Source organism: Copadichromis virginalis, linkage group LG2, assembly GCF_057382275.1.
Source record: "Copadichromis virginalis isolate Kocher_CV1m ecotype Utaka linkage group LG2, C_Virginalis_male_GT1.1, whole genome shotgun sequence".
NCBI lineage: Eukaryota > Metazoa > Chordata > Actinopteri > Cichliformes > Cichlidae > Copadichromis > Copadichromis virginalis.
The window spans coordinates 31503128-31517302 of NC_140619.1; the positions used below are offsets into that span (position 1 = coordinate 31503128).

At 37.4% G+C, this 14175-nt stretch overlaps 1 protein-coding gene across 2 annotated transcripts in view; it reads right to left on the reverse strand.

The window, feature by feature from the left end:
* The window catches only part of LOC146717705 (protein diaphanous homolog 1-like), a 47243-nt gene that overhangs the window by 12569 nt on the left and 20499 nt on the right, over positions 1-14175 (reverse strand). The window contains exons 3-12 of one of the 2 annotated variants that reach the window (XM_085429746.1): positions 6503-6529; positions 5400-5561; positions 4730-4831; positions 3876-4006; positions 2479-2556; positions 2330-2393; positions 1450-1589; positions 1038-1143; positions 764-874; positions 403-521 (exon numbers count right to left, since the gene is read on the reverse strand). In XM_085429746.1, coding sequence (XP_085285872.1) covers positions 403-521; positions 764-874; positions 1038-1143; positions 1450-1589; positions 2330-2393; positions 2479-2556; positions 3876-4006; positions 4730-4831; positions 5400-5561; positions 6503-6529 — 1040 coding nt within the window. The remainder of the gene's footprint in view (positions 1-402; positions 522-763; positions 875-1037; positions 1144-1449; positions 1590-2329; positions 2394-2478; positions 2557-3875; positions 4007-4729; positions 4832-5399; positions 5562-6502; positions 6530-14175) is intronic. The other variant, XM_085429755.1, reaches the window with a different exon arrangement.

Here is a 14175-nt window from a genome sequence, read left to right on the forward strand (position 1 = left end):
TCAGGCAGCCAACTAAGTGCCTAGTCATTTATAAAGAAAGAGTAGCAACAGAGCAAGGTTGGTAGGATGGCAGGATTGCCTTTTTTCCCCTTAAAATTAGATGTGCCTACAAACTGCCCTAGTGAGGACAAATAGAGGAATTTCTTGAATAAAGAAAAGAATAAAATACAATTTTAAAAAAATTTAAAAATACAATTGCTTACACATATACTGGTGGACTGGATGTAATTAAGAAAATGAAAGCAGGTGAAGGTTTTCACTTTCCAATGAAACTAATAAAACACTAAACTTGAAAATTACAAGGAGACCCAGATTTTATCATGCTGATCCTCTTTGTTTTGAAGGACAAAAAGCAAACATGACAGCTGCACAAAGGAACAATTTTGCCCATTGGAAGGATATTCCATTTCCATTCGGATGTCATCCAGACGTGCTTTGAGGTCCTCAGAATCATCTTCAGCCTGCTCATCAAACACTGTGAGTTGCACCTTCAGCTCTTCATTTTCTATCTTTCGCACCTCCTGCGGGGAAAGGAATAGGATGCAGGCGGAGAGATGAAAAATCATGATGGAGAATAGCAGGAGGAAAGTGACAGTCAAACATTTTTAGTTTGAATGCTTGTAGGAAAAGTTTTTACAGCATGTGTGTGTTAGCCCATCAGGGAGACAGAGGCATCAATATAGGGAGACACAAACATTAAAGCTGTGAAAATGTATGTTATTGCAAAGTCACCGTTGAAAGAAATCAAGTGGGTTTTCTGTACCTTCAGCTGATCTCTAAGACCCAGTCTTAGCAGTTCAGAGCGAATATGGATTCTGAAGTCCAGTTCTTCTGCACGGCTGATCAAGGCGTTTATTAACTGCATGCAGCCACTCTGCCAAAAACACATCACAAGTCAGTTTTATAGAGTATTTATACAGCATAACCCGCTTAAAAGTGCTGTCGATCAAAGACACCCGGGCTGGGTCATTTGCCAAACAAAAGCCCATGTGAGAACCTATAAGTGGTGAAATATGGGTACGCATTTGAATATGTACCTTAAGTGCAATGCTGGAGCTCCTCATTCCAGTAAGAAGTGGCTGAAACCTTTCAGTGTCCTGTTTCTCTGCCTCCTCTGTAATGGCCTCTAAAACACGCTCGTGACTGCAAAACAAACCAAAAAAAACAAACAATGATATACGTTATCATTATAAAGCTTCACTACATGGTACATTTTAAATCAATACATGAATACAACATTTATCCTTAAAAGAAAAGAATGGGGACTGAGAATGTCATTTCATTGAAACAGATGAAGAGAAATATGATGATAAGCAAGTACTGATGTCAGCAGAGCAGTTCATCACTGTCAGTTGGTCTAATACAAGTCTAATATCCAAACTAGAACAGTCCATTATCTTTGTGCATTCCACTTTTTTGAAACAGCATCTACATTTCACTAATACTTACAGGTTTTCAGGACGCTCCAAAATGGAGATGGCAGAAAGAAGCTTGACAGCGTCCACCATCATATGAGGCACTTTTGGGTTGATGGCTCTGGTTAGCAGAGGAATTCCCTCAGGTGACTCCAACATGGATTTCAGACCATGCTAAGCAGAAAAGGAAAGAGAGAAAGTAGACTGAGGTAAAGACTTCCATTTTTCAGATTATAGTCTTCATATCAGAATTTAGTCCAGATGAAATGTACTCGACTGCAACAACTATGGAAATTGTATACCAACGTCTTGCTTTGACAAAAGGGGTGGAACAATTTGACAAAAGCTGGCACTTTGAAAGCCATGCAAAAATAATACAAGTTACTGAATTGCTATCCATCTGGATATTATTACTACAGGCTGTTATTAGGGACAGCAACCACACAGGCAATGACATTATGTCGGTACCCTTTAATACATTCAAACATTATTTTAGACCAATAATGTCATATTTATAACTAAATTATGCTTTGTTCTATTATTGAGTAATCTTCAATAAACCTTCATCGATCCTCAGCCAGACAACGCAAATTAGTTTGACCAAATTAAGCCAAATTTTAAAAATATATATATCCATTCGACATGTTATGTTTTCTCCAGAATTGGTTTTGACTTTACCTTTGTATTATTAGCAGGTGGATAAATATAAAATATATTCCAGAATCTGGAGAAGTTTCTATAAAATTTCTTTTTTCCTAGGATTACATACATTAGTAAACAACCTTCACTGTATTGAATTTAGAGTGCCCTCTGCTACAATGACAAAAGAAAATGGGCCATTAATTATTCTATAGTTATATTAATTCTGATATGAAACAAAGGATTAGGGATTTAGATGTAAGAAGTTTTCCTACCTTGTTGTTCATAAAGGCTTTAAGACAACGAATTATCTCATGTTGGCATTTCGTTCCAATTGGCCTGGTTGGTGAAAGACCAGAAAGACATTTCAAACACACTGCTAGAATATACAGTTGTTGTTGTTTTTTTGGTTTAAGTAACTTACGTGCATTCCTCTTCCTGGAGTTTTCTCAGCAGATTCAGAAGCAGAGCCAACCCTTCATCTCCAAAGTTCTGTACCCAACTGAAAGTGAAAGATATTTTCCCATACATTAAGAAAAATTGTCTGTCACAGCATGCATGAATTCATGGTTAGAACAAATCCAGAGGGTAAATCTATGTGCATAGTGAATATGAGCTTTTCCCCCTAAAAAGCACAGTACACTGTCCAGTACACTTTAAATCCTAGCCGACAGCATATATTGATAGCATATATTACAAAAGGCATGGGGTTTCATTTCTAAAACTTTATAGGTGCTTCAGTAAGAGAGAGAGAGCGCGCACGCGCGTGCGTGTGTGTGTGTATATAGAAGCTCCCCAGCAAAAAACACTGCTGTTTGAATGGATTTCTGGAGCAGCCAGTCTTGGATGAATTGGTAGTTGTTTGTAACCTAAACTATAGATGATTTTTCTCAATGGTGAATGAGTTTCAATCGAATGTAAAGATCCTTTAAAACCCCTTGCTAACCCACAGGCATCAATAAACCCAGTGCAAAGTCTCAGATGTAATTTGAGTAGATTTATGTGAAAATTAATATGAGTTTGATATTGATACTTTACACCAAATCCCCAAATTGCCAAGTATAAACTCTATAGAGATGCTACAAAATGTTTCTTAAGTAACAATTTGATTCAATGGCCATGGAAAAAGGAGCTGGCCATAGCTAAGAGTTAACTAAAGGTTGACATTTAGATTCAGGTGAAATTGTGCGTCAGTACAAAGACTAAAGATTTGACAATGCAAGGTAAAAAAAAAAAAAAATTTAATTAACCCAAGTATTTGCTTTCCCACAGCTGGGTGGCTTCCAAAATAGCAAGAGATAGATAGACTGGGAAATTGAAATGCACACAAATGTTTTAGATAACAGAAAATTGCTTGTGAGGTGAAGAAATAATGTTTATGCTTGCACAGCGAGTGAAAAAATGCTCTTCTGGATGTAGGCATACATGTTTGCTTGTCAATAACACAGAATAAGACTTCTTAAGGATAACTCCAGAAGATTTACTGCAAGATTTAAACCTTAGTGAGCTTCAAATTCTAAAAGCTAAAGTTGGAGTTCACAAAAACATGAAAAAGTGTAGCGTTACAAAACAAAGTTTTATGGACTACTAAAGCAAAAATCAACCAAGCATCAACTACCTTGCAAGCATGGTGGTAATTTTGTTATCGCTTGAGTACGCATAGCTGACAGTGGTGCTGACACAACCCACAAAGTTCTTATTATATCACTGTAAACTTACACTGATTCTATACTGAGCCTTGCTATATTATTGTAGTTAGTATAATTTATTTTAACCTGAAGCACAGAGCAACAGAAATGTGTGTGTGTGCGTGCATATTACCTAACAGGGTTGTTATTGAGTGAAACTCTTAGAGATTCAAGACAGCTCAGCAGCTGTGAATCTCGATAGTCTGCCTTTAACTCCTGGATGTACATCATGGCCGACTTGGAACTCTCCTTCTGGCTCTGACCCTAATCGACAAACACAAACAAACACAGCAGGCACGTAAACACAAAATCACTTAGTGTTCTGCATTTACATATTTCTTGTTACATGATATAATTGCTATTATTTCTACATGAAAGCACAACAGTAGAGCATCAAGGGCAAAAGTCAAGAGTAATTTGAAATTTTGATATGTGGGATTAAAGGGTACTGTGTGTAGGGTTTTTCTCCTAATAGGCTTATTTTACAGTTAAATGAACTGTATTAGCAGCCATCTGTGTATGATTATGTAGGGCCTTTGAGAACTTTGAGTTTGTGAACCCTTTGGAATTGCCAGGATTTAAAAGGAAGAAAAGACTATTAAATCATTTCTAAAGGTCTGGGTTTTCATAAATCCACTACATACTTCCAGATACATTTTCTGGAAGTTGTTTACTCTTGTTGTAAATGTGACACAGCAGCTAAAGGTCAATGGAGGTTCACTCATTTTTTCAGAGTTTGAGTTTGTTTAAACAACAACAGCAACATAACTATAACCATCCATCAATTTAATGTATGTAAACAGTAAATACATATTAGATTAGTTATTAATTTACTATTTATTAATGACTAATGTCCAAAATGCTTTGGAAAATGTATTCATTCTAGCCGAAGAGAAAAAAAAAAAAATAAGGACTTGCTTTAAACCGCCAGCACATTCGCTCTAGCACCCTGTACTTGCTATATTTTAAGATATTTGAGGTACTGACAGCTTTAGATGTGTGGAGGTACTGGGAGACCATCTCTCGTTTGATCAAAATGTCTTTCTGTCTCAGAGGCTGCTGCTTTTCCTCATTGAGGTTCATATCCACCTAGAGTAAAAGACAGGAGTAAAGAAAAATAATCAAATGGAACAGAAATAAACATTGAGAGATTTAGCATAAAAATCAATTTGTGTACTCAAGCAATAAAAAAATAAAATGCAGAAATATAATCCATATATTTGATTAATTACATTAGGGGAAATAACCATCTATTCAGAGTCAGCTGTAAGACAGAATTTCTTACTTGTTAAAAGAATTACTGGATGTAACTATTTAAAAACTTTTTCCTTTCAGGATTTCAATCAGTGCCATTTGCTTGTCCCAGGAGATCAGTTATTTGTTTTTTTTACATGTCTGTCAAATCCTACTTGCAGCAAGACAGAATAAACTTTTATGCAACTTCACAGTTCTTCTGACATTACAGCAAAGGAAATTTAAGGCTTAAGGGTAACTCCACATTAAGGGTGTTTAAACTGTGAGAAATTCAGTACTTTTGATTGGAATATGCCAAGTTTCTGTAGCTGCACAGGCAAGGTAACGAATATTATATGACACCTCAAAAGCCAAGTCATTTATACACAAAAGTGTGTATAGACTCTTTTACTGTCTTTCTCACCAGCATCTGTTCAAACAGTTCCAGGACATATTCATCAGAATGATCATTCATCATGCCACTCTGAGCACTGATCTCATAGCTGGCAGCTGAAGAGTGTCGGTGACCTGGCGGTGGTCCAGGCTTCTCCTTCTCCTTTTTCCTCATGCTGGTGAAACGCTCCAACTGGATTAGCAAACAACATAACAGAGGAACATGACAGAGAGAAAAGTGGTAAGAGAAGAAAACTACAGAGAGTAACCACTGTTCTTATGTTAATGTTAGATATCAAACCATATGTAGTGTTAAAAACTCAAGGGACATTTCTCCCTAACTTTGATATTACATTGCCCCTTTCAGACATGTACCATTTTCCAAAGACCAGGCAGTAATTTTACTTTGTCTCAATCTAAACACAACCTTGACACTGTGCAATATCAGCCAGCCGCACAAGATGCAAAAATAAAGTAAAAATACTAAAACAAATTGTGAATGCAAGGGACACATAACTTGAAGGCAATCTTACTTAGCCTTAATGTTAACTTTAACTCACATCACCAACTATCTTACGTATTCCATGTCTGAAAAGGGAAATTCTTTACAAGAGCAGAAACCTTTTTAAAACTTGAGCTCAAAAGTGGTTTTGCCGCACAAAGTATGCTGTAAACAGAGCATACTCAAATTTTCCAGGAGTCTGGTATATCTCACTTTCTGGCTTTAATGACTTTGAGTGGTAAACATTCAGTATTAGCACAGAGTGTTATTTAATACATGAAAAAAAAAAAAAAAAAAAAAAAGCAAAGAACATGAGCTTCATCATGCATGTCAGCTTGGCACATAATACAGTGACCCTACATAGTGACTCAAAGAAAAATCTGGCATCCTAGCTGCGGGCACATGAAGGCATCACTAGTTTATGTGCCAAGCATTTCATGTTGTCAATGCGCATCTTGAGAAAATGCACATTTAACTTCAGTATAGCACAGGACAAGACACAGATACCAAACAAGTGTGTTATGGTGGGTTAGGCTTGTGACAGACAGTGAGGTGACATTAAATGCATAACAGTTTTATCTGACACACAAGTCAAGCACACGTTTGACAGTGACAAGCTGTAATAAACCTACCTCATCAGGAATCAGCCGTTTGAGTGTCTGTAGAAGAATGAATGAGGGGGAGAAAAATGGCAAAAAAAGGGGGGAAGAAAAACCAACCAGATGGCAGGTAAAAGAAATGAAAAAGAGGGAGGGAAAGAAAAAAAAAAATAAAGAACCCATTAGATAGAAATCAATGATGGGAAGAAGCAGCTCCAGGAAATCATCTACAGAATTCACAAGCAATTAAGAAAAACCCAGGAAAAAAAAAAAGAAAAAAAAAAGAAAGAAAATCTTAATCATTAGCTCTTTTCGCATCTACTCAAAGACCAATGCATCTAAATTAAAGACAGTCTAAGCTAAGGTAAGGAGGACATTTAGAAACATGCAGGTGATAGGCAGTCAATCATCAACAAAGGTGAAGCGTGTGTGTGTGTGTGTGTGTGTGTGTGTGTGTGTGTGTGTGTGTGTGTGTGTGTGTGTGCGCGCGCGCAGTCGATGAAGCCATACATAGGAAAAAGTAGCACATTTGTATTTTAGAAAGAAAGGGAAAAGTATCATCATGTCTCTGCCACTAGAGGTCAGGCTATACCCATTAATGTTTCTGTAGGAAATCAAAATAAGTGGACTATATAGCCCTGACAAGAGCTATGTATGAGTAAAACTGAATTGACATCAGTAAAATAAATCAAATATCAAACACTAAAAAGGCATAAAGAAGATTAATACTGATGACATTCTGGAAAGCATCAAAGTAACACAATTTCAATATTCAGCTCTTAATATCAAATTTCTGATTTAATATGTTGGGTTTTTTTGTTCTTTTACAAATTACAAAAAGCATTATGGACTTCCAATTGTTATGTTGCTAACCTACAACACAAACGCTTACTTATGCCCGACTGATCCTACTTATCATTCAGTTTTGTTCTGAGCTAAAGGAGTCACAATGACCAACACAGAAAAGCTTAACCTTTATGAATTCGTTTAAGACGCACAAACAAAGAGCAAAGCAGGACAAATAAGAAGGCACATTGATTATGGGGAAGACAGTTAAGAAAAAAATGCTTCCGTTTTCACAGCTGCCATTAAATAACAGACCCTCAGCTCACGCACACAGGCACACACCATGAAGATGCCATAAAAGAAAGCTCGTACACATACAAACAAATGTTGTGGTGCTACAGTATTCCGCCCACAAAACGGAAATTTACAGCTGACAGGAGGCACAGTGGATTCTGGGTAATTGCATGGGAAACTGAACAGTAGTCAGGAAGAAAGCAACAGAGATACATGTGGGAGGGAGACACAAAAACCAAGCTTCAATTTGACAAACTGTAAGGTCCGCTTTACAAACCACATGTACAGTTAGGAAAATATGCAATGACAGACACAACAAACTACATTTTTTTGAGCCAGAAGAGTCATGAAGAGGTGGGCTGGACCAAAATAAACAAAAGCATCACTAAGTTGGAAACACTAAACTGTTTAATGAATGAGTAACAGTAACATCACACACTACGTCACAGCAATAGGACGCCTTTTAATAAGCAAGGCAAGTGTTAAGTGACAAAGACATACTACGAGTAATAGTGGATCTGAGTCATGATGTATTATAGAGCAAACGATTCAATTATTTACACAACCTTAAGATTACTGTATACAGGCTATAGCTCAGGTGGCAGAGCAGGTCAGCCACAAATCAGAAGGTCGGTGGTTCGATCCCAGGCTACCTCCTGGCTGCATGCCAAGTATCCTTGGGCAAGATACTAACCCCATGTTTGCCTACTGGTGGTGGTCAGCGGGCCCGGTGGCGCCAGTGTTCGGCAGCCTCGCCTCTGTCAGTGCGCCCCAGGGCAGCTGTGGCTACAATGTAGCTTGCCATTGCCAGTGTGTGAATGTGTGTGTGAATGGGTGAATGACTGAATGTAGTGTAAAGCGCTTTGGGGTCCTTAGCGACTGAGTAAAGCGCTATACAAATTCAGGCCATTTACCATTTATCAAGTTATTTTAGGGTCTTGGACTTGCCCTCTTTCAAGTCTCTCAAAAGAAGTTCTTTGAGTGTGAGCTTTGACAGGTCCGTTCAAGAACAGATACTTGTCCTGAAGCAAAACCAATTTTCTCATAGCTAGGTACTTTGAATCAGTTGCACTCAAAGGTGAATGCCATTCAGGTCATTATGAAGATTTGTATCAAAACTTTACTGGGCTTAATCAATTATCAATTCTGAACATAGGCATGTATATGAGAAGGATGCAACAACCATGCCGTCACATACTGGTTTCTAAAGTCCCATCCTGAAGCTACAAGATTTTTGCTGCAGCCATGTCAATTGCAAAAAAAATGTTTTTGAAAATGAATATGACATGGAGGGGTCAGTCTGACTGTGAAACCACATGCTCATTGGCTCAGTGACTGAGGCCATAAGCTCAGCATGTTGTTTACAGAGTTCAAGACATTTTCCATAGTCTTGATAACCAAGTGGCAATTGAAAGACCAGCAGTACCTTCAATCTGACCATCTGACAAGTTCTACTCTAAGATGAAACTGTGTCAGGCTCATGTTGTACTTTACATACAATTTACCTATTAAACATCATTCCACTTTTACTCAGGAATGGCATCCATCTAGTAGCACACAAAGTGTGCAAAAATGCAGGGTATGAATTCTCTGTGTATATGTGAATTGTGTAAGTTAGTTTCATTTAAATAAATCAGTTGAACAGCAAGTTATTTTTAATTCAACATCTACGCATGTAGGCGTGATGCCAGCATGGATCAAACTGAACTCAGGCAAACTGATTAGAATCTGTGAGGCACGTTACATTTTCTTATCAAACTAGAATTATAGCCACTAGTTGGTGCAGTATTCTGGAAGCGTTGAAGCACTGGGGGGGAAGGCTTTTGCAATTAAATATGTTTAAATCAATAGCCTAAGGATCTTAAACAGAAACTTAAGCTGGATTTACATAATTTTTGTTTTGTCAGCATGATTTACTTATCAGCGGTCACCAGCTACGGATCACTGTCAAGCCCTGCCTATTAGTGGATCACATTTTGATTTTTCTGATTGTGTCTCAGGCTTGTCTTTGAGTTTATGTAGTCCAACTAAATAGCTTTGCATAAAACATCTTGCCCTGTGCAAAAACGAAATCAGGACAGGCCAGGTACTTATCATGTTCCTGTATCTATATTCAATCTAACAAAAAGGCAAAAAATAAATATACTTAAGTAACTGTGGGGAAAGAACTGCAAAATAACATAAATACACCAAATAAATCACAAAAACATAATTCTACCAAAATATAACATACATGGTCACCACCGGTTTATTGCCGTCTGCCTTTTGAATGCACAATGCACTCACTAACACCACAGCAATCATTTTTGTCTCATGGCTTTATAGAAAGAGAAAAAGGAAATAGTCTGCATGTTAAGATGGATACAGCGGACTCGTGTGTGTGTGTGTGTGTGTGTGTGTGTGTGTGTGTGTGTGGGGGGGGGGGGGGGGGGGGGTTAAGTTGGGTTTTTTTTATCCATTCTAAATTGCAAAAGCAAATAGGAGCCCCCAAATATAATATTTTTACTAAACCTGTGAAGTTAAGTGTCTACAGCACCTTGTCAAATTGGATGTCAGCATTTTTAATGCTCCTAGTTGCCTCACTGACCAACAGACTCAAGATGCATTTAAGTGCACTGATGGGCTATGCGCAGAAGACATAATGATTCTATGTCAGTCCAAGTGGGGCATGTTTACTGCATGACTGCTCCTCATCCCTGCCCCACTGTGTTAATGGAGACACAAAACCCAACCACCCCAACCCACTTTCCACCAAGCAAGTAACAAGAATGTAAGTATTATTCAACATAGTTTTAATAAATGTTTAAAAACAGCCAGGACAATTCCATCTACTTAATTAGATACAGTTAACACTGCAACACAGAAAATAGCCTGTGAGATGGGGCTGTTAACGAGACATGCATTTGCCAAACCAACAATTATCTCAGTCCTTGCTTCAACGGCAATTACTCTGACATAAACACCAGACAAAATTTAAAAAATTTTAACCAACTTTTAAATATGAATAGGTTTTTTGTTGTTGTTGTTGCAGTATTCCTTGGTTCTAACCATTTACCTCTAATAAATTTTAATACACAGGGTTGTATCTTTGCCATTTTTTTCCCCCTATCAAAGTTATTTCTGTTGTATTTGTATTAGCGTCAAAGGCCTGATGGTCACAAAATGCCTTGCAGTAAGAAAATTAAACATATGGACTTGACCTTCAGGCCCTTATACAGTGAAACAGCATCAGATGGTTGAAGAGGAACCCACTCAACCAACAGTTTTCCAGCAGACAACTGCAACATTCCATACATCAATTGATAATTTGGGCTATATCTGGTGATTGGGGCTGGGCCATATTATACCGTTCACGGTAATACCGGTACAATGCTAGGCAACGATAAGAAAATGAAATATCGCGATAGAATATGGGTAAAACGCTCATGCGCAGTGCCGAAAAAGCACGGCGGTAACGGAGAATAAAAATGGGGAAAGCAGATTGTTGAGTGAAACAGATGAACCAGAATTAGTTTGTAAAAATGGTGCAATTTAACTGGTTTGGTGTTTGTCCGTCAGATATACAACAAAGCACATTTTTTTGTAGAACATGCAAGCGGGCTGTCGTTATTGCCGTATTTGTCGGACTAAGGTGCTCGTAAATCTGGGAGTAATCTGGATCCTAAACTCCGTACTTTAAGGTCCCGAAGTCAAACGAACATCACTGAGAGTTAAAAACTGTCTAAATTCTTCCATCTTTAATAAAACGATCAGCGTTGCTGCTTTACCAGGTTTAACTATGATGTTTAATATCCAGGCATTCATGGAAACAGAATTCATTACATTTAACGGAGTTAGAAGTTAGCGGAAGTTAGCTCGCTAGTTACCTAAGCATAATACAGCATGTTCTGACAGAGATTTCTGAAGAAAAAAAAAATCAAACGTACAGCTCTGCTATCACTTCCAACATATATGAAGACAGGAAGCTACACAGCAGTGACATTTGTAGGGTTACTGAAGTTGGGCTAGCTGGTATTTAATGATGTGCTACGTGATCGCTAGCGACACAGCTATGTTAGCATAACAAACAGTGAAGCTGAAGGATGAACGCTAACACTTTTCCACTCGATAAAAGTTAACGTGAAGGTTCCTGATGGTTAGCGACAAATGCAATCGCATGGCAGGATGCTGTAAACGGACCAAACTTCAGTCAGGAGAACTGAGATAATCCATCCACAATACGAGGTTAGTCATTAAAATACTGCAACAACATGGGAATAGAGCAGCTGTGATAGAATACAGCATTAACGAATCAATGGTACGCAAGTGGAGGAAGAAAGAAGAATGAGTTGAATAAAGTTTGATTTATCTGACTGCTTTGTTGCCTTATAATCCCTTGCACCTTATTGTCGGAAAAATACATATTTGACTTTTTTTATTTGGCACACTGCAGTTTAATGTAGCAAAGCACCTCTTTTTAACTTCAGTGGATATTATACATGGTTATGCTCAGGATATGTCAGCCCATTTATACTGGAAATGCCTTTTGGTTAAAATTTCACAAAGGAATTTGCATTTGCACTGTTAAAAGTTCATATAGCTTTAATGCACATAAAAAACAGCTGCTTGTTTAAGTAAAATAAATGGATTGGGGTTTTTTTGCGCTAGTAAAGTTGTGGAGTTGTGTTTTGTCTCGCAGAAATTATATCGTCAGTTATATCGTTATCGCAAATTTTCAAATATATATCGTGATAAATATTTTTGGCCATATCAAAACTCATACAGTTACAACTGAAATTATAATCCCATTGTTCTTAAGTCAATATTCCCAATAATTAACCCTAGTATTACTTCTGGGCAGTAGCATTGGCCTTTGAGTGCTCTTGCAAAAGAATTTAACTAAGCCAAACAAGTGCACATGAGGAAATACAAAGACAAAACACACATCAGCAGCCATACAAAGCTCTATGTAGGGTATAATGGGAGGAGGGGAGAATAAACAACTCATATTTACAAAAAAGATTAAACCTATAATTTAGAAAGGACAGAGATTTTAGAAATGCGTTTCACATAAAAAGTTATTTAAAGACAGAAACTCTGAGTCACAGATACTAATAGCACACAATTCAATGACCTTAGTGGGAGGAGGGTGGAGGTAGGCACTCTACATTCATATGGGTCAAAACAGAAACAAACCAAAAGCACTAACATAATACAATCAGCCCCTAAATACCAACTTTATCTTGATCACCCTGCAATATTAGCAGCAACCCCCACTTCCCCACCCCCCACCCACTGTCCTCACTTATAGCAAAGAAGCTTGAATGAGGCACTTTTTTTATCCTCACTATTCAAAGGACCAAACTGTAGTGTCAACCCATTTCTAATATATAACACATATATTCCCATTGTTTAAGATTTTATATTTCAAAAATTATATTATTCTACTCATATGCAAATTTCAAACATTCAAGATATTATTTGATTGCTATTAGTCTTTAAGCCTATTTTTAAAGTTATGGAACAAATGCAATATGTAACACCCATGAACTGCACAAGTACCAATTAAGATTTCCACTGGTTCACTGGAAATTCAGTCACTTAGCCTGGTGCTATGATGCCTCCAAATGAGCAGTACCTTTGGAAGCTGATTTGTTTCATGACTGAACGCTTCAAAGACCTCAGCAGACTGCACACTTCTTACCACATTTTAACACAGACAAAAAAAAAAAAAAAAAAAAGCCCCTGGTAAGATGTTAGTGCTTCAAGTAATAGTTATATCCAGACCAAGTCTCAAGTAATGCTCTGCCACACAGAGCATTTAAACTCATAACAAGAAAGGAATGTCAATTGGAACCCACAACAGCACCGCTAACACACAAACCCTAATTCACATATTGTTTACAAATCTCAAGCTATAATATTCATCTTATGACAAGAAGACAACTGTCAAACCTATAAAACCTACCTATACTACATTAGCTTACTTGGAGATATAGGACGTGATTTCCAAACAACTGATTTAATCTTTGAGATCCTATTTTAAATACAATACTTTTTATATGCCTGGGCATATTCTGGAAATTGTAGGTTCTGTGTAATTCTGTGCTATAACTCCATTTGATATTAATTTATCATGTTAGATATCCAAATTATATTCAAATGTCAAATGCACAATGCACAAACTGACAAACCTATAACTGACTACACTGTATGCAAAGGCCTGTACATTCCAATGTCCCTGTAAGAATGCAGTTGTGGTTCAGGTTGTGGTTGTTTGTTCCTAAAAAACAAAAGGAGAAGACAATATTTCAAATTTCACATCATGTTGCAGTTTTTCATTAGCTTATATTGCCAGAAGGCACTTTTCAGAGACCATTTAGACATTTAGATCTAGCATGTCATCACTAGATGAATATATTATCTGCTTCGTTGTGTTATTAGACCAATTCAAATAAAAAAACACACACACACACACACACACACACACACACACACACACACACACACACACAACACTTTTTCAAGTAGGCCAGTGAGTTTTTCTCTTCTCCAGAACAGATGCTTCCATTTCCATGTGTTCCTTTAGCTCACGAGACACTGTTGACACATTGACAATGTTAGCATTATGCCAACTTCTCCAGACA